At 41.5% G+C, this 19,396-nt stretch overlaps 1 protein-coding gene across 3 annotated transcripts in view; it reads right to left on the bottom strand.

The window, feature by feature from the left end:
• Positions 1 to 2,067: 2,067 nt before the first annotated feature.
• UBASH3B (ubiquitin associated and SH3 domain containing B) overlaps positions 2,068 to 19,396 on the bottom strand; it is an 80,793-nt gene continuing 63,464 nt past the window's right edge. For 2 of the 3 annotated variants that reach the window (XM_064524286.1, XM_064524285.1), the window contains exons 7-14: positions 16,617 to 16,752; positions 16,089 to 16,209; positions 14,931 to 15,053; positions 12,998 to 13,090; positions 12,107 to 12,251; positions 9,615 to 9,721; positions 8,678 to 8,787; positions 2,068 to 7,751 (exon numbers count right to left, since the gene is read on the bottom strand). In XM_064524286.1, coding sequence (XP_064380356.1) covers positions 7,614 to 7,751; positions 8,678 to 8,787; positions 9,615 to 9,721; positions 12,107 to 12,251; positions 12,998 to 13,090; positions 14,931 to 15,053; positions 16,089 to 16,209; positions 16,617 to 16,752 — 973 coding nt within the window. In that variant the 3' untranslated portion in view covers positions 2,068 to 7,613. Of the gene's footprint in view, positions 7,752 to 7,955; positions 8,244 to 8,677; positions 8,788 to 9,614; positions 9,722 to 12,106; positions 12,252 to 12,997; positions 13,091 to 14,930; positions 15,054 to 16,088; positions 16,210 to 16,616; positions 16,753 to 19,396 lie in introns of those variants that run through there. The other variant, XM_064524287.1, reaches the window with a different exon arrangement.

Below are 19,396 nucleotides of genomic sequence, written 5' to 3'. Positions count from 1 at the left end.
CACTCTGCATCTTTTTATCACATCTGTTAAAAGCGGTGATCCCATGATCATTGCATGGGAGACTTTGCATTCCTCTACTTGTCGGAGTACTGTCAAAACAGATAAGCTAAAAAGGTAATTTGTACTCTGCAGTTTGTGGCTTGCTGGGCAACAGAGAGTGTTGGTGAAAGAATTGTGAAAGGTCTGTAAAAAAGGCAAGGCTATTGCTTCCTGACACCCTTAAATTCAAAATGGAAACCCGTGGAATTAGCGTGTGAAGTACTCATGATGAGGAGGGCCCTCTGATCATCGCAACTGTGGGGCAGTGCTTGGTCCTCAAGGTTTAGACTGAGACTTCGTGGGACTGAATGGGGACTGAGCTTAGGAATGCTCAGCATCTCTTGAATGCTTAAGAAAGCAAGGAGCTCCCAGCTCCTCCTGTGGGAAAGGGTTGCATAGGAAAGCCATAGGGGTTTGTTTATTCTGAAGGTGATGTCAGCCGAGAGGCATTATTTGATACTGTTTTTGATATTATTTTGATTATTTCATAAGTCTAGCAAAATGTTTGATTGAAAAAGCCATGCACTTGCACCAAAAGGGATCTAGAAGTCCTGGCACTGTGCACTTCTCAGAGCTGCATCCCCTGCTACTGGCTGAAACAAATCCTCTAGCTCAGATACAGTGCTGTTCATTAAGGAGCTTGGTTCCTTCATCATTTTACGGGTGGTGACACTGAAGCACAGGGAGGGGAAGTGACTAGGTGAAGATGACCCAGGAGACAAGTGACAGCATCTGGGTTTCCTGAGTCCTCTTACAGGCCTGATTGCTCCTGAAGCAGTCTGGGGCATAGCAAAGCTTTTTGTTTCTTCTGAGTAAGTGATGTCCAGTAACATCACAAATTTATCCAAGCGTGTTGTAGGCAGAGCCTTTTTCTATGATGCAGCCAGGTGTGCAATTTCCAAAAAAGCTTCAGCAGATCCTTTTTTGGCAGTTTTTTGCAACTGCCCAACATTTAGTGCAAGTATGACTAATGTTGTCAAAATGAGCTGACTTTTTATAAGATATAAAATATGGTCAAAAATGTGCATTTATAGGACGCAGGTTTGAGTGAACTGGACAAAATGATTAATTATAAATACATTATGCATTAAAATTGTAATTTATTAGAACCTGTTTCCTTTATGTTTCTAGGTGTGTGGAAGTGTGTCATTCTGTTGTTGTGTTTGACTGGTAAAAACTGTGGCTCTTACGTTAGTCATAAAATAATCAGCTTTACCAGAAAGCAGAGTTTTAGGCCATAAAGTTTAATATAATTAGTTGGTTTGAAAGAAAAGAGTGTTACTGGCTGATAAAATTACTGCTGCAGGAAGAATCCAGAGCAAGAAAGCAGGTACATATTGTAAAGCTAGGTATTGCTTTGGCTTAAAAGTTGTGCTTCCAGTTCCACATATCCAAACTTGACGGTAAAATAACTTCTGGGGAAAAGCAGTTGAGCAATAGAAATCACACAGAAACCACCTACCTCCAGCTAAAACAGTGAAACCCATCCTTGTTCGGTCGAAGGAAAGCAGAACTCGAGATAGTTTTATGCCATCTGCTGTCAAATAAGTGAACTTCACCTTTAATGAAGGGAAGAAATTTTAGGTTAAATTTGCCTTTCTCACTGAAGACAGCCTGTCCCTGAGAGGCTGTGTCAAAGGAGGCAGTTTCTTAGCTGGCTTCTGCAGATGTGCTTCTGAGGCTGGACCAGCTGAGCAAAACTGGCAGGTCTCTACCCGTCAGGGCCGGGCATCCCAAAAGGTGAGACAGTGAAAACAGCATTGCAACTCCAAAAGGAGAAACGGCCCTGACTCCCTTTCTGTTTCAAGGTCCCAGTGCAGTTCTTTTCTAGGTGCATGCCCACATGGGTGTTTTATGCCTAAATCTCACTCAAGCCATTCAAGTATGTCTGAAGTGCAACTTGCTGATGCACAGGCCATATGCTGGCTCTCTGTGAAGAGAGAGACTTCAGTAAAGGGCTGTGTCAGAATAGTCATTCCAATGAAGTTCAACACTTGAGGGGAAAATTTAAATAGTAAGGGCAAGCTGTGGATGCATGACATCTTTATTAAATCATGTATGAGCCATTTTTGTCAGGCTTCTGAGAAGTCCATTTAACGTGGTAAGCAAATTAAAATGCAGTGGTTGTTTCAACAGTTGTTAGCATTTGAAATTGAGATTAAAAACAACCAACCAACACCCCAAAATAAAAAAATACAGATGTCACAGGTAATTACAGCTATTTTTGGCAATACAATTATTGTTTTTTTAAACAGCAAACATTTTTCTCAAATAAATACAATCTGCTCACACTAAAAAAACATAATAATGATACAACAGGTTTAAAATGAAAAAAATGTGTCCGTTGTTAACATGAAGTTTTAAGAACTGTCCACAGGGAGGAACTTCAGAAAATACCTTCTAATGGGAAATAATAGAAAGGAACTAGCTGTGTATTTTCTACTATGTTGCTTGTAGGTTTCGTGAATATTCCCTGGGGAAATGTGTATTTGAGGAAGTGGTGGGAACTAAATAGCAATTTAGAGTGGATGCAACCTGTCTCACTTATGGGTTGATTTTTTCATTCATTCATTATTTTAACCATGTCTGCTACCACCATAATTTCACATATATACATAAAGTTTGAATAGTTTCCTCTACATTTAGGCTTTTTTTTTTTTTTTTTTTTGGCAGTACTAAGCGTCCTTTTATAAACAGCAGTTTTCATATGGACTTTCAATACTTTTTAAGTTGTGAAGTACTGCAAATATATTTTCAGCTCTGAGCTTAAATATGAAAACTATTTGGCTATGGCCTAACTCAACTATCTAGCGTCCCTCTTTTTGAAATGAACATGACTATAATCAGACATTAAATCGCACCTTACTTCTCCATGCTGACTATTTATATTTTCATCCCATACTCTTTTTGCATTTATAGGAATGCCTTTTAAATGTAAAGTTCACAGCAGTGTGTATACTGTTTGCCACTGCTCAAAATGATGCAGACATGAACTGTAGTTCATCTCTACTCAGGTATGTTCATTACTTAGCACAAATTCAGATAGGCAGTTCATCATCTCCTCTAAATTATGCATTTGAGCAGCAGGGTATCAAGGTTTTTGAGTTAGTGCCTCAAATCAAGGCACAAGGAGCCCTGGGATTTTCCAGACAAGACAAGTGTAATCCTAATGCTCATGTACATCCTGATTTGGTGCTAAATAAGTATTCTGCTTAGATCAGTGGGATTTATGTATGTGCTTAAGCATTTTCTTAAATCAGGACTGGAAGGGCTCAACCCTGTTCTTATATAAAGAGTCCTCTGAATTCATCTTTAAGTCAAGGTAGATAGGGGTTAGCAGCACACAGTAGGACCAGGCCTCATGCAGCTTCATCGCCAGCCTGTGGAAATCATGGTAAATCTTTTTCTTTCCTTCCATGGCCTTTGGATCGCACCTCGGTAAGAAACTTAAGGCACTCAGAGGGAAAAATCTACAACCCCTCACCTCCAGTGCAGTATCAGAATAGGTAGCTAAGTGAAAAGGCTGAGCTGGTCGTACTGCTATCCACAACCACCCTTCCCATCCTCTGACCTTTTTTCAAGAGCTGCATGTAGTACACAATTGAAGATTACAACACTCGAGTGCCTAAGATATTGCTGCCTGGGGGATTCAGGGTTGTGGACACAGAATAATGCACAGGAAAACAGTACTCTAGACTCCCTTCTGTCCTCTTGGTTTTGGAGAATTACTACTTGTGTTGTCTTTGCTAAGAATAATTCACGTAAAACTTTTCACCAACCATTTCTTTGGTTATGTAGATTATCACTTAATATTAATACTAGAAACTAACAACAGAGGAGAAAAGGAAACTGATATCATCAGCTGGGTATTCTTTCTAAAATTGCTCAGACTGAGTAAAAAGATAAGATGTTTTTCCTGAAGTTATGTCCTGGCTCCTTAGTTTGTCAAAACAGGCTCTATTGATTTCAGTAAAGAGTGTCAGTTTACATTAGCTGAGAGCCTGTCGCCATGCTCAAAAGATTTAAGCATTTGGCTGTTGCTACCACTGCACTAAATGTAAGGAAAATTCATGATTAAACTAGCAAGGTGTCCACAGACGGAGACTGACACAGCACCTTGCTCAAGTCATGAGGGTTGTTGCGTGCCGCGATCCACTCCAGTCCACTTCAGTGTAGGAAGATTGGGCAAAAGGTTCAGTTGAAGGCCAGAGTGTACTTACCTTACTGCCCAGGGGATACAGGGCCTAGTCAAACTCTTGGATCACGTAAGGGATCATTTTCAAATACCTTATTTTTGCTTTTTCTGGTTTCTGCATGTCATTCCTTCAGCTATTGCTGTGCTAGAATTTGACTGTTGATTCTTATATTTTCTAACCCAACCCTGAAGTTAGAGTTTCTGGAAATCTGGAAGAATATTTTACTCTTGGCATATTTGCAGCTTTATTCCTTAATTGGGAAGAGAGGGAAAAATTTAGCAACTGTAATTTGCCTTCCATACTGTAATTAGACTGTTGGGATATGATGCAGCTCACAGTGAAGATAAGGAAAAGACTTACACTCATTTTAGATAGGGCAAGCCTAATGTTCTTCTGGGAGAAAACACTCAAGGTAGGTTAAATATGTTAATGAGCAGCAATGGAATAAAAGTGAAGCAGCAATCCCTTTATATTTTTAACATTCAAATGGGAAGCTTCAAAGGAACATCTTTTTTCCTTTTTTCCCCAATGAGCCTCATGAGCATGAGATTACTTAACACAAAACCCCTAAGGGAAATCAAAATGCTCAAAGAAAATAAGATTTTCTTTCTGAGATTCTTGACACCTTAAAAATCTAATATGAGATAAGACAATTGTCAAAATACTTTCCCAAACATCCAAAAATATACTTTTTTAAGAAGAGACTATTCTAATGTCTTCTATCTTCTCAAACAGAACACTTTTTTTTCTATAATGCTTATTATATGCAAAGATCAGCTGGTACAATATTCAAATTATGTGCATCTGGGTTTTGTCCCCTCTCTGTTCCATGCTTTTGCCTATATAAATTAGTTCTAATGTTGCTTACCTGCAGTGGAACCTGAGCAGCCTCTACTGTTTTCTATATGCAGTATTTCCTACCCAAAGTTACATCTTGCTGGCCCATGGCATGAAACAGTAAGCCAGCCAGAGAGTTATGCATACATCAGTAAGCAAATTAGTTTTGGTGTGATTGTCATCTGTTTAGTTTTAAAGGAACTTTGCAAATTTGCAGTGAGTAAGCATGGAGGAAAACAGGCCAGAAATGCCCTTCAGAATGTCTGTACACAGCTGAAAATAGTTTAAATTATAGTTAAAAATGAATGTGACAGCAGTATAACTGCACAGGAGCAGTTTCTTTCTGTCATCTCTTAAGTTATCTCCCTGACTTTTCAGTATATGTCCCTGGTATAATAATGCACTTATGAATGGCCTACTGTGTATTACATAGTCATAAATGTATAAATAATGGACTACTGTTATGAATCATGTCAGTGTACATATTGCACAGGATGATCTGTCTTCTGACTCAAGATCTGTACAGTATCTGCTGTACTTCCCTGGCAAGCTCACGATCATATAGCAAGTTAAAACTGTAGGACAAAGCTGAGCTAAGACCCTTTAAGATTTGGTACATTGGAGCTGGTGAGTGTTTTACCTCATTTAAGAATGAGGGATTGCAGTTTATCACCTCTTGTTTGTTCTGAGTGTTGAATGTGTAGCTGGATCATATCCTACTGAAGGTAACACGAGTCCTTCCAAAGGCTTGATAGGTTAAAAGAAACTAACCCCAAATCAAACCTGGACTTTGCTATGAATAACAAGCATTTGTGAAAATTGGCCAGTATAAACTTCTGTGCCATATAAACCTTTCAAATAAGGATAATAACACTTTCTGCAGAGGGAAAATTGGGAAGGAGAGAGGTATCCTAGGATGCCAGAATTTTTTTGTGGTACTTCTGAACTTTTGTTTGATATGATTTATGGGAGTACTCAGAATTATGGCCCAAGCCATACCTAAATGCTCTTTCATTCCATTTAAGCAGATTTATAAGTACCTTCCTAAAGCGAGTCTACACTAATTAAGACCAGTACAAATGGCTGCAGGAACTTCATGATCCAGGGCGGAAGATTTCAGATAATTGTGTTTCAGAGAAACCTGCCCGGAGACCAGCTTATACCATAAGCTACCCACTGCAGAGTTTTTGCATTCTCCTCTGGAGCAGCTGGCATTGGCATCTGGCAGGAGCAGGCAGTTGGACTAAGAGGACCACTGTTCTGCCTGCCACAGCAGTTCTTGTGATTTTAAAGATTTTTAGCTCCAGATGGAAACCCTTCTCTTTCCATTCTCCCCAAAACTTAACCCTCCTCCCACTGGATAAATAGCATCTTAATAGGTCAAAGCATGTTGCTTTTAAATTACAGTGTACTTCTTTTTTTTCAGCTCTGCTTTGTCTATATGACAGATGGCACTTAGGAATTAAAGAGAAGGAAGCAAAACATTCAGCCAAGGCTGAAGTTCAGCATATCTTTTTGACTTAGTCATTACCCCCTGGTGAAAGCTGCTTACTGCAGAACCTCCCCAGGGCTGAGAGAAAAGCTCACAAGGGACAGAAAGCCACCACTGTGTATATGACCAGCACAAAATCTCAGTGCAAGAGGGAAAACCCTTCTTGAAGGTCTTCTGAGGGGATTTAAATGACAGAAACACTTCAGGCTGGTCGGTGCACGAGGGTGGATTTCAATAATCTGAATAAAGAAAAGCCTTTCTAAACACTTCAGGTTTGGCTGGAAAAGGCTTGTTTCATTTCTGCTCAAGAGAAACTGCTCCTGGTCTTCATTCACAACAGTGCTGTCTTTTGATGTGCAAACTTCATCTGTAACTCTTGTGAAATTCAGAATTCTCCTCTGATGCAGATTAGCATCAAACAGTCTTAGCATCCACAACGTGCTCAACAGGGTAGTTACACAGGCACCTAATACAGTGCTGAAACAGAGGAGAAGAATGATCTGATGCTGCCTAGGGAGGGAATGCTGAACTCTCATTTTTCCAGCGAGTGATGATAAGCTTTATGAAAGGTGACGAGAGTTTGGGGGTTGCTTGTGAGGAAGGTATCAACACATGGACCTGAACAAGCCTGTTAATGCTTTGCAAAAAACAGCAATGAGGAAAACATCCTGAATGCTCAACTTTCACACAGTGTTAGTAGTTACTGTCATGGTGCAGAAGGCAGTGAAAGTTACTGGTATTATCAGAGCTCCATTCAAGGTGGAAAAAATCTACCCGAGCTGCTGACTAAACAGAGATTCCCTGCAGTGCAAGAGCTTGAATCTATATTTTAGTATTTCCTCCCCCAAATCAGGCTCTTTTGTATTTGCCTAGTTGAATATGAGAAGTTTTGCATGACTATGGCTGTGTAAGAGATATGCTAGAACAGCTTTTTGTGTGATCCACTTAACATATGATAACTATTTTTCCACTGTCAATAAACACAAGAAAGAAGAGACATTCTCCAGTGCTTGGAAAGGCCATTGGTTTGCTTGGTCATGTAGCTTTGCCTATTCTTGTAATAACGTTTCTCTCCAGTTAAAGCCTCCAGTTGGTCCATGTGTGAGAGGGAGGATGGGGGGGTCTGTAAGCTGCCAAACACCTGTATCTCCCAGTTCTTCGCACGAACAGAACCCCAGGTATGGAATCTGTGTGAAGAGATACAGAAATAAAGTAGGAAGGCCATAAGCAGGGATCATGCTGTGGTAAGAAAGGAATTGGCCTAAGGGCCAACGCCCCCCTGTGCTATTAAACCATTGACTCTTCTGTCTGTCCCTCTTTCTCTCTCTCTCTCTCTCTTTCTCTCTCTCTCTCTCTCCCCCCCCCCCCCCCCCCAGCCCATTTTCAGAAGATGATTGTAGGACTCGGGCATGACAGCCAAACTTTGTCAAGTGCATCACTGTACATGTGAAACACTGGGGAAGACAGATTATAACTTTGTGAAGTGGTTTAAGTGTGGGCCAGCTCAGACCAAATGTGTCTAGCCCATGCTGACTGACAGCCCTGAAGGCCAGTGCGGCTATGGAGGAGAAATATGGGTGCTCTTCTGGCTGAGGAATCCTCAGATCAGGTGTCAGCTATGACTGTCCCAGATGTGTCTGCAAGGCTTGCAATGGACAATATCATCTCCTTGTCGAGAGCTGGAGAAAAGCAATAAAGGCACATTATCATTTTTTTCAAACCTTTTCCCTGACTACTAACAGCTCTTCAGAGTAGAATGAGAAAGGAAAAGAAGTGTACATCAGAAATGCCCTGTTAACTATGGTTAGGGTGTTTTCAGCACTAGAGGCACTGTGGGAGTCTCTGTATAGCCCCTGGTACCTACAGACTTAAAGCAGTGGCACTGTGTGCCCATTTGTAGGTGAGCATCTGATCCCATGCTGTCTGTTACAAGAGTGACATGTTAAGCCTCTTAAACCGATCTCCTTTACTCTCGTGACTTCTGAAATGGATGGAACTCAATAATGGGCTGAATCAGACAAAAGGAACAAAGTGTCCTCCGCCTGGTTAAGGAGCTTGTAATTTTCTTTCCTCTTTTTAAAGCCAGCAAGCTTTATTCCTTGCTGGTAATTACCTTTCGGACCATCTGTACAAAGTCCTTGGAGTTCTGCGGCGAGAGCCCTTGGAGCTGGCAGGTACAAGCCTCCAGAGAGGACGCGTGTGCCACTATCAGAATGTTATTTCCTGAAACAAAGCAAGAAAAACAGAATGAGGAGGGAGGTGAAGCTGGCTTTAGGGACTGGTGCCCAGGATCAGGTTAATCATTTAAGATGTTCAAAATAGGTTCAGTTTAACATATGGCAACACATGTAATTGTGTGTATGTGGAAAAAGCACGTTTTATTAACATAGAGCATTTCTCAGTTTGGGAGATGATTACAGTTAACTCTTACTTATTTGTAAAATTACTTTCTGAAGAAAGCAAGAATTCCAGCAAGATTTCTGTTGTCTTTGCATTTTTGTGAAGCAAATACTTTTCTTCTGTCCAAAAAATACTTTTGGTAAAACAATCACTAATTTCAGTTGCTGGTTTTCCACAGCAATTGCTTTAGATTCCTATTTCCAAGATACTTTACTACAGGTGTCTCACAGAGCTATCTTATTTTTGTGGGCAAACTAATAAAAGGTCCAGAATGTGAAGAAGAATTAGTGAAATGGAATTAATGAGATCACCAGAATTTAGAAACAACTTATCCCTAAGCTGTGAATGAAAAATAGAAGCTAGAGAAACATACGTATCTTACATTGTGTCAGGATCCCTAAAATACTTCTGCTACTTAAGTTTATGGACCATTTGTGTACCCTGAGTGTGTCTGAACTGATAGTTCTGACACATACAGAGCTTAACTTGGAGTTTCCAGTGTCTGTGGGAGAGGGGCCAGAAGATTCAGGTATGGGGATTCATCTCCTTGAAGACAGAAAGACTGGTCAGGAACATCAGCTTTCACATCTGAGATACCCTGTCTTGCTTTTGATCACAGTTGGAGTATTAGAGCTGTCTGTGGCACTTACCTTTGCCTTTACATTCACTGATGATTTCTTTTGTTACTTGGTAGCTTCTGCTTATGTATGTATCATAAGATTCTGAAACCACTAACTTGCTGACAGGAATATGAGGTCTGCAAACAGAAAAACAAGTACAGTAAATTGAGAGAAAGTTTTAAATACAAGTTACTTAAGCCCTGGCTATGATGCACCTGAAAGTATGTATTCCTTTAACTTTTCTAATTACTCAAATCTCCAGAGCCACTTCTTGCGTCAGGACCGCTTCTGCAAGTTATTAGTGGAATTTTAATGATAATGTTTAAACATCAGTACTCAGATCTTTACTATTCCTTCAGTAAGATACCTCACTTAGCTGGCAAAAATGGTGGCAAAAACTCCTCTCATGTGGACCTGTTACTGGAGGCAGCATATAACATGCCTATTTTAAATGTATTCCTTTTGCAATGGCATGTACCAGGAGATCTGTCTCCCAGTCCATGATCTAGCCAGCAGACCACACAAGAGCAGGCTCTTTTCTTACGCTGAGAATAGTCTTTGTGGTCTTCCCAGAAGGCACATATTTTCTGAGCTAGAGACTCTGCTGTGGTCCAGCTGCTTTGCTGAGTGTTAGCCATGTGATACCTTTTCCAGGATAAATACAGTGTAAGTACCTCTATTTAGACACCCTCTGCCCAATGACTAACTTTCCAGAGACTTGGAAAGTTAGCTTTTAGACCAGAAGGGCTCAGCACAAATGATTCTATGATATAATTAGGTATGAAAGAAATCAGGGTTTCTTTTTACATTTTTTTTTCTCGTTTTTCTTTTTAACGTTTCAGCTGTGTATTCCACTTGGGCATTCTAAAATGGGTGTGCTAGGGCAAGGAGAAACACTGGCTTTCCCGTGATATCGTAAACCACAAAATCCAGCTACAAAATACTTGTCACCGAGCCTACTTAGGTGGAATTCCTGTGTATGTTATGCATGTATTAGAAAAGTTTCATTTTTATCTGAGATTGTTCAGCCTGTGATTAGCTTCACACTAAAATAGAGAGAGTTACTCTTTGCAACAAGTCATAATTACACAGATTTTTCACCACTGAGGTATAGTGGAGGACTGGAACCGTGTGACCTTTTTAGAGTTTCCTTCTTTGTGAGACTCTTTGAGTCTGGCTTGTATAAATGAGTCATAAATTTGAGAGCAGGAAGATAATCTTGTCTGTTCTTTATCACATGACTATTTTGGCTAGTTTTTGTTGTTTTTTTTTCTTTTTTTTTTTAGCTTTTCTCTGTGCAGATTACAGTAAAAAGCATTTGTATGATACGCTGGAGGGCACTGTGGCAGAGGAGCTAAGATACTGCTGGAGATTCGGAGGAGTGAATCTGAGTTTCCCTCTAGACTCAGACTGAAGGTTGCTCCCAGCAGCCTGGCAGTGAACAGGTATTTGTTTGCAATGATACTGGCAACACTGAGGTTGGACATGTGTCTAGATAAAAGGAAAGCAGCAGAGTCTGGCAGCAAGGCCATGACGCTCAGGATATGGAAACTAACGCAGGCACCAGGACGGATCTCCTGTGCAACCCTTGGGGTGATTGGCAAAAATGCCAAGTGCTGAAAAGCCAGCTCATTTCATCTGCCTTTGGAGCAGCTCTATCAGGGCCCCTGGAAGCCACGCTAGTAACATCTTTGTATCTGTTTCCTTTTTCTGAGAAGTGGGGAGTAGTGGTGCTGACCCGTTTGCCATTCAGATGCTTCTAATCAGACATTTATTTTGCTTGCTTTCACCCACAGTTTTTGAGTTGAAAACCAGGAAAACCTGAGTCTGGAATCTGCAGTTTTTTCCACTAAAAACATTTCAGATGTAATTGCTGAGAAGTGATAAATGCTTGGTATTCAGGTCTTTGATAGAAAATCTCTGAATTTTGATGACACAGGAGACCCTGAATTCCCAACAGACGTAAACATATTCCCCAGCATGTCACAAAATTTACAATTAAGATCCACCACCATACTAATCATAATAGAAAAGCAGACAAGCTTTCCCTCTGTGGAAGGGAAGGGCAGGTATGACTGAACGGATGATACAGTGCAGTCTATAAAGATGATGGTCAGTGAGCTGAGTTAGCAAAACTAGTTCTGTTGTTTCCTGCAAACTTGAGATCAGCTAGGGCTACATAGTTCAACCCGAGCCCAAACTCCCTGTTTTAGGAGAAAGGTTAAAAAAACCTTTGTTTGCTGGGCGCCTAAAAAATGGACAGTGAAGGGAGGAGTACTGGAAAAAGGATCTCTGTGGTCAGCAATATAACTGGACTTTTGCAAGTGGTCTGGGAAATTTGGTCGATAGTGAGCCTTCTTAGGGTATGTTAACTAGAGCAACCTTTAGCCTGCTTTGAGTTTGTTCTGGGAGCCTCAGCAGCTCTTCTGGTCACTCCTTTGTATTAAAAATTCATCAGTGTGTAACTCGTTAAAAACAAAGCCAAAACACAAACAGATTTCCTCCCCCCCACCTTCTACTACCTGTAGGTTGTATCAACACTTAGAGTAGCTGCAGCTAAATCCACAGGGGGTATCCAGGCAGGTAGTGTGTTACCAGAGACCCACTTGGTCCATTCGAACAAGCCTGGCTCTACTCGAATTTTCAGGTTGTTCTCTTGTTGCATACCTGAAAAAGAGAGAAAAGAGAGTAGATATTAATGAAAGTGGCTGAGGAGGAAGGAGGCAAGACTCTGCAGCTTTAATACTTAAGTTTGAGTATAAATTAGTTCATTTCTCTCTAAGTAGTCAGTTGATTAATACTAGGTATGAAAAGATTGTGTATTTGAAGGCACTCATATGATATACCAAGGCATGTAGATCTCTGGCCTGCTGTAACATGCAATATAGTGAACCTAGGTGTGACTGTATCTTGGACTGTTTCCAGTGCCAGGGAGTCTCCTATTCCTATCGCTATTTCCCTTCCCAGTTTCTGCAGTGAGGTTACTCTTACTGGTGGCAGAAAGTTTGTGTTTTATAGTTGCTGTGAAAGCACTAGGGAAGTGCATAGCAAAGAACAGCCACACAGACTGGGAGTGGGCAAAGGCACAGGGCGTGCTGAGCTGGAAGTAACCACTCTCTTCAAACGCCCATCTGGCTTCTGTAAGAAGGGGCAATAAACCCAACTCTGAACCGATGGCTGGCATTAGGGCCAGCACTCCATTTGAGCAGGCACTTGTCTCGTACCGTGCAATAAGAAAAGGGCTCCTTACGGACAGCGTTGCTTTAATGTGAAGTACACTCCCATGGAAATAATCCTCACCCTGAATTACCATTTACTTGGGTTTCCCATGCCAGCTCCCCTTTTATCTGGTTGGCAGTGTTTTTCCCAGAAAGTGAGAAGAATGCAGCCTCTCCTGCTTGTTGGGTTCTTACCTTTCAGGATATAGTGTGCTGTCTGTACACACCGTAGGGATGGGGAGCTGTAGATGTAGTCTACAGTGGTGTTAGTTTCTAGCAAGGCTTCACCTGTAAGCAAGTTTGAACACCCGTGAGTAAAAATCAGTAAATGTCAACAGGAGCATGCAGGGTATCTGCCACCTAGCAAGGAGCTGAAGAAGCTCCACAGCTGCACTGTTCATGTTTTGGGAAATGCAGGTACCATCATATTTTATTTCAGTGGTGTGCTAGATACTGTGGCATACACAGCTGTGGAACTGGGATACATTTTTCTGTGCGCATTGCTCTTTGTGCGTTTAGGTGCTTAACCACTATGCAAAGGAGGCACAGCATCTTTCTGAAGAGAATCATCTACCCTGTGTTCTCTTCTGTTCCGTTTTACTCTTTCCCTCTCTCAGATTTAGCCAAAAAACAAACAGCTCTTAATGCTGAGAAAATGTGTAGAGCTTGAATTTCATTTCATTTATATGTCATAAATCAGAATAACTCAACTTAATTCAAAGCCAGCTTAATTCAGTTGGCTCAATTCTTAGCTAGTTTAAATTACCATTTCATTACATAGGTGCAAGATCACTGAAAATGAGATAAGAATCAGCTCCGCCATTAGGGTTGTTAATATTCTTGCAATGCCAAAGGGGACCAAATGAGAACCGGATTCTACTAAGCATTGTAGAGACTTATAGGAGACCTTGATTTTTGTTGTATTTGAAGAGGCAGGACAAAAAGGTTGGGAGCAAGAATGAGTTGTTAACCTCTACTTTGTATGTTTAGTGATAACTGTAGTCATGTCAAACTGATCTCTAAATCTCTGAGAAAAGTAGGCTACCTTAGAAAGAGCTGTGTGCATGACAGTCTTCTGCCACCTTGAAGCTGCTCATTTGCTATAGTTGTCTGAGAAATTTTTTCTCCGGGATTCGTCAAGGTCAAGTTTGTGCGGCTGCAATATGGAGCTGTTGCCTGCAGATGGCTGGCATGCTGCAATGATGCTGACAAGCTGATTGTGCCTAGGTCACGTATACAGTTGCATACTCAAACCTATTTAATGATACCAGCAAAGTGTGCTGTGATTGCTCCCGGATTAGCCTTCTGTTACACATGTATTGTGACCTCCGATGCCACGTGGCCTGGAGTCTGATCAACCTTTTGTCATACAGTGATTTATTTTTGTCTAGAAAGCAAGTATAATTTTAGCTGCCCTAGTTTGAGTGTGACCGACACTAAGTGCTCTAAAGGATTTGAATTTGAGAAAATGCTAAGTACTGCTCTCTGCAACGCGTGATCTTTAAGAGGCTGGGCTCCCCAAATCACAGTGCTCCAGATCTGCTCCTTGACTACCCAGTAATTTTCTCCCTATACACATATCAACAGGCTCAGGAGACAAGGAAAAAGATGGCGGGGGGCGGGGGGGAGGAGGAGGACACTGAACTGTGTTTTGCCACATAAACATAAAGGCAGACAGGTTGATGGTGTTACAAACTGCAGAGCAAAATTTAAGTTTCTCAAAATCAAAGAAAGACCATATTTTGCATGAGGTGACTGTCTCATTCGCTGTTGCATTTTTCGGTGACGCTTTTAATAACAGCATCTTCTAGTGTGGCACATTTACAGGGCAGTAATGAATGGTTTAGCAGTTGTACTGCTAGTGGCTGTAACTTTATACCATGCCCTAGGTTTTGTGTCTTGCCTTTTCTTCAGCTGTAGGGGCAGAATGAGACAAGGTTTTCTGTAAAAGAGGGGCTTGCCCGTGAAGTTGAGACTTTGCAAAGATTCTTGAAATGTCTAAATCCTCTTATTTCAGGGCACCTGATTCATTTTTTCTGCCTTGCACTTTCTTTTTCTTTTGTTGGGTGCGTGGGAGGAAGGCACCGCAGCTTTTTGGGGAAGCTGTTGTCTGCTGAGGACAACTTACCAACAAGTCTTGCTTGCGTACAGCCAAGCACAGTGATTGGTGCATCTTTTTCATAATCCCTGAAACCACCACTTCTTTGAGGTAAGCTGTGAGGCATGTTCAGGTTACTACGCATATACCTTCCTGTGAGGGAAAGTTTAGAAGCAGTTGCTGGAATTGTTAGATCACAGAGAGGCAGACAGCATCATAGCATCATGCCTGTTTACATCCTCTTTCATCGCAATGTCCACACCTTTTTGGTGCTGACTAGACCTGACTGTCAAACAGTTTTCCCGTGTGGCGTAAAAGTATCAAGAATCTGACAAAATTAAGTTAAGCAGATATATCACTTCAAAATCAGCAGGGAATGTTACAAATGTTTTAAAGTTATGGTTATATTAAATTTAATTTCCAAAAAGAAAATAATTTCCATCTCACAACAAGTGAAACCCCAGATAATTTCACACTTTTGCAGGAGGCTAAAATGACAACGCTCTTAAAATTTAACTTGGAAAGAAAGTAGTTGTAAAAATCAGCCTTTTCCCAATGATTTGCATTGCAATAAGATTTGACATTTTTGGAATAGAAAGAAGACTAAAAGGTAAATTTCAGGTCAGCTCAAATGCCAGCTGAGTGTTACAATGTGTAACTTGACTTGTATGAAGGTATCAAGCATGTATGTATTGGAGCTTATGCCAAATTCAGCCTTCAGTGCCTCCTTATGGTATTAGTGGGTTGCAGGCTCCAATTTGTGCCCAGAAAGGCACTCTAAACCATACTAGTAGACATGGTATTTTCATTTAGAAGTGAGAGCCAGCTGTGCAAATGAGGCTTTTCCTGGTTCTAGTAGTTTTCATTGGACACTGACTACTAAAATCATGATTTCATTTACTAATCAAAATATTCTTTGATGGGGTTGCTTTAATCTTGCAGTTCTTTCCCCAGTATTAACATTTGTAGCATTTATTCCCCAGCTGTCCAACCAGCCCTGTGCTTCTGAGGCACTACCGCTGCAGTGCTCTGCACCGAGGTGCTCTGCCACTCCTAAATGCTCAAGTATAGTAAAGCAACACTTGGTGTTAAGAAACCCCAGCTTCCATCTAAACTTTGCTCCATGCAGTTGTCACTATCTTTTCTTCATCTAAACCTAGAGACTAAGACCCATGGGAGCTGACTCACCTTTGGCATCAAAGCACTGTGACAACCAGTACTTCCCAAAAACAACATCCATTCTCTCCCCGTGTCTGCAGACAAAAAGGCAGCGTTTCTGAGGCCCTGGTTGACTGGTTATTCTCAGGGTCTGGAAGAAAAATTGCAACATGTTTGACCGTCATGAAAGTGCAAGTGTTTTTCTGAGGTCTAATTTACTAACAAGAGTCAGGACCGGATGTCTCGCCGCTTACCCTAGTGCAAATATGGGTACTGTAAACTTGCTCTGAAGTTGGTTAGTTTATGCTGGTATAAAGCTGCCTGAGTGAGAAGAGGATGGGGCCCTGCTGCCCCCCTGCTAAGAAGCTGTTTGTGGACAGTGATCTCCTCTTTGTCTGTGTTTTATGGTACCGTTTAAAAGCTCATAGAGGATTGTAACTTGAAGCTTCTGGCACAGGCAGTGAAATGAGACCAGAGGATAAGTTGTCAGGGAAAAGCCAGTTACTGGAAACTTGCCATTAAAACTGTGTGCGACTTGTGCGTGGGGGGGGTCCCTACCTGCACATTCTGGCAGATGATAGTGAGTGGCCCTGCATCCCCTGGTCCTTGGTCTTCCTGCTGTCTTCTTTCCAGGGCTCCATCACTGAAGGCTTGAAGAGATGGGGACAGTGTAGTATTCAGAATTGAGTATGACCTGCCAAAACCAGAAAGAGGTCATCTTTGGGAATGTTTTAGATTTGTCCTCAGGCTTCAGTAAGGACACTTCTGTAGTCTTTGGGAACTTCGGGTAATTACTGTTGTTCATGTTATTAAATTACTATTTGCATTATAGTGCTGTTTAGAAAGCACCTTCCTAGGTGGTGTCTCAAAGGGCTTTCTGCTTCCTTAGAAACAATTTCATTGATCAGCAGTTCCCAAACTTTTGGACTGCTAGGCTCTGTCAGATCTCAAATGTTGTAATGGAAAATACGAAGACCTTCCTCATAGCCACAGGGTGCTCACTGACATTGTCTGTGGATCAGCTGCAGATTACTTACCGTGGTCTTGCAGACTACAGTTTGGGAACCGGTGATTACAGGGTTTTCACTCACCTTCATGCCATGAGCAGTTACTTGTTACGTTTGAATAGCGCTTGGTACAACAGCATTTGATCTAGTTACTGTCTCTGGGCTTACTGTAGTATAAATATGAAATACAACTAATAATTTGACAGTCTATTGGATTGCTTTTAAGGGACCACTATTAATGTTAAATAGAGCTGGAACATCGTTTTTGATACTTGCAAGATACAGGCAGCGGTGTAACGAGAATCAGCATGCAAAATCACTGATTATCAACTGAACTGCCTCTTTCATTTTTGGGTGGCATGAGGAAAGAAAACTCTAATGCTTCTCAATTTAGAGGATACGGTGGAAAGCTGAACCACAGCCCTGCTCATCGTTGTGGGCAGTTTCTGGGGTTTCTGTGCATAAAAGAGCGTGTATCACCTGGTAGAGATGTGGCATATTCAATCTGGATGTTGTTATTTCCCCATTTTTTTCAGTACTGTCTCTTTCATTTCCCATCTATGGTGGGAATTTATTCTCACCACTGCTTGCTGTTAAATGCATTCAAAGGGATATAGTAGATCATATATTCCCTCTCAAAATGCTAATCTAATGATGCTCCCTCTGAATAAAGCTATCATGCCTAGATGTTCAAGGACTTCGACCAATACCCTTGGGAGTACACTCTGACAGACATTATAGAAGCTCCACTGACCCTCTGCTGACTGGGTCACATATTACGGGTTACATTTGCGAAGTCATTAAAAAAAACTGTGTCAGTTAATGTGTATAGTCATTTGCTTTGACAGAAATAGTGGTCTTTGCTTGCACTTTAAGTGCCTTAAATATGTCTGAAGTTGTTTCCTGAGTAGCACCTAGTTAGGATAAAATCTCTGAGTGGCTTCTCATAGCTGTTAAAATAACACCAGTGCCAGTGCCAATGGAAAAAAAAAATAGGTCATCTAAATTTTTTTTACCAAACTGATCTTTTTTGAGATCATATAATTTGTACCAGTTTAGAGAAGAAAAGACTACCATGCTGTTAGCTCTGGTGCTGGTCCTTTATCTGGTAGAATTAGGGTGTAAGGTTAAGACTGAGGTACTGGGTTAAGATACCATACACAGAAGCATTGGCAGGCAAGGGGAATGGGAGGTGGGAATCATCAGGCTTGGGACAGCATTGCCAATCCCCATACAACAGCATGCGATAGCAGCCTTGCAGGAATGATCATGGATGCAACCTTGAGGGAGCATTTAACCTCTTCAGCCTCCTGCTCTTACTCTTTGAGCTCTGATGCAGAGATCCACAGCTGAGCACTGGGGAACCCTCTAGGGATACAGATTGTTACTAAGGTATTTTTTGTCGTCATGGTGGGTTCCCAACAAGGGCTGGGCCTGCTCCAAGGGACTGTTTCTTTCTGAGGAATTCGGGGTCCAAGTGCAGATAGGTAAATCTGTGTGACTTATGTACAGTATGACTTATGTACAGTATGACTCAAAGGCATAATGGAGGTGGTAGATCTGGAGGAAGAGTTAAATGTAGGCAGGAGAGCTTTGTGGATAGGCTGAGGGAAATATTACCAGGTGCTGGGGTGAGAAATCATGTCTAACCTTCCTCCTCAGAATACATCCATGCCATATATTGCAGGCAGAAGTACGCTAACTACGAACACACTTCTAGCTGGCAGAATAAGGCCAACTGATCCAAAAGCTGCGTGAATGATTAGTGTGTGCCAAGCCCAGGCGATTAAGCCTTGAGCAGGGAGCATGAACAAACACTTATCACTGTATTAAGTGGTTAGCTTGGAGTGTGGGCAAAGCTAGATCATGCCCACACACAGATGTATCTTCACTGATACAAAAACTTGAATATATCAACATAAAAAGAATCTGCATGTCTTAGGCCCCGTTTCTGTTACTGTACAAAGTGGATCTTGAGCCTGAGCCTCTTGCCTTGTGTTCTGTGCCTGTGTGGGCCAAAAGGCTGGACAAAGACCCCATGGGAATGACAGCAGTGACAGCTTCCAACCCTTCTTTCCTTTTCAGCCTTTTCCTGCTTTCCCCATATGGCAGTCTTTTAAGGACACTGACCTAGAGAATGCTGAGGATTTGTCTGCTTACCCCTCTTCCTTTTACCCTGAGGAGCTGCTGCACAATTTGAGACATTCTTTCTCTCTGAACCCTTATTAAAAGGCCATGGACACTGCACTGTCTATTTATAGATGCTAGGGTTGGTTGGGAATGATGAGGCAAAGGCATATTATCTTGCTGTGTCTGGAGAACAACCATCAG

The sequence above is a fragment of the Dromaius novaehollandiae genome, chromosome 21 (genome assembly GCF_036370855.1).
Source record: "Dromaius novaehollandiae isolate bDroNov1 chromosome 21, bDroNov1.hap1, whole genome shotgun sequence".
Lineage (NCBI taxonomy): Eukaryota > Metazoa > Chordata > Aves > Casuariiformes > Dromaiidae > Dromaius > Dromaius novaehollandiae.
Note: the sequence above shows the minus strand (reverse complement) of the source record. Positions and strands in the feature narration are given on the sequence as shown.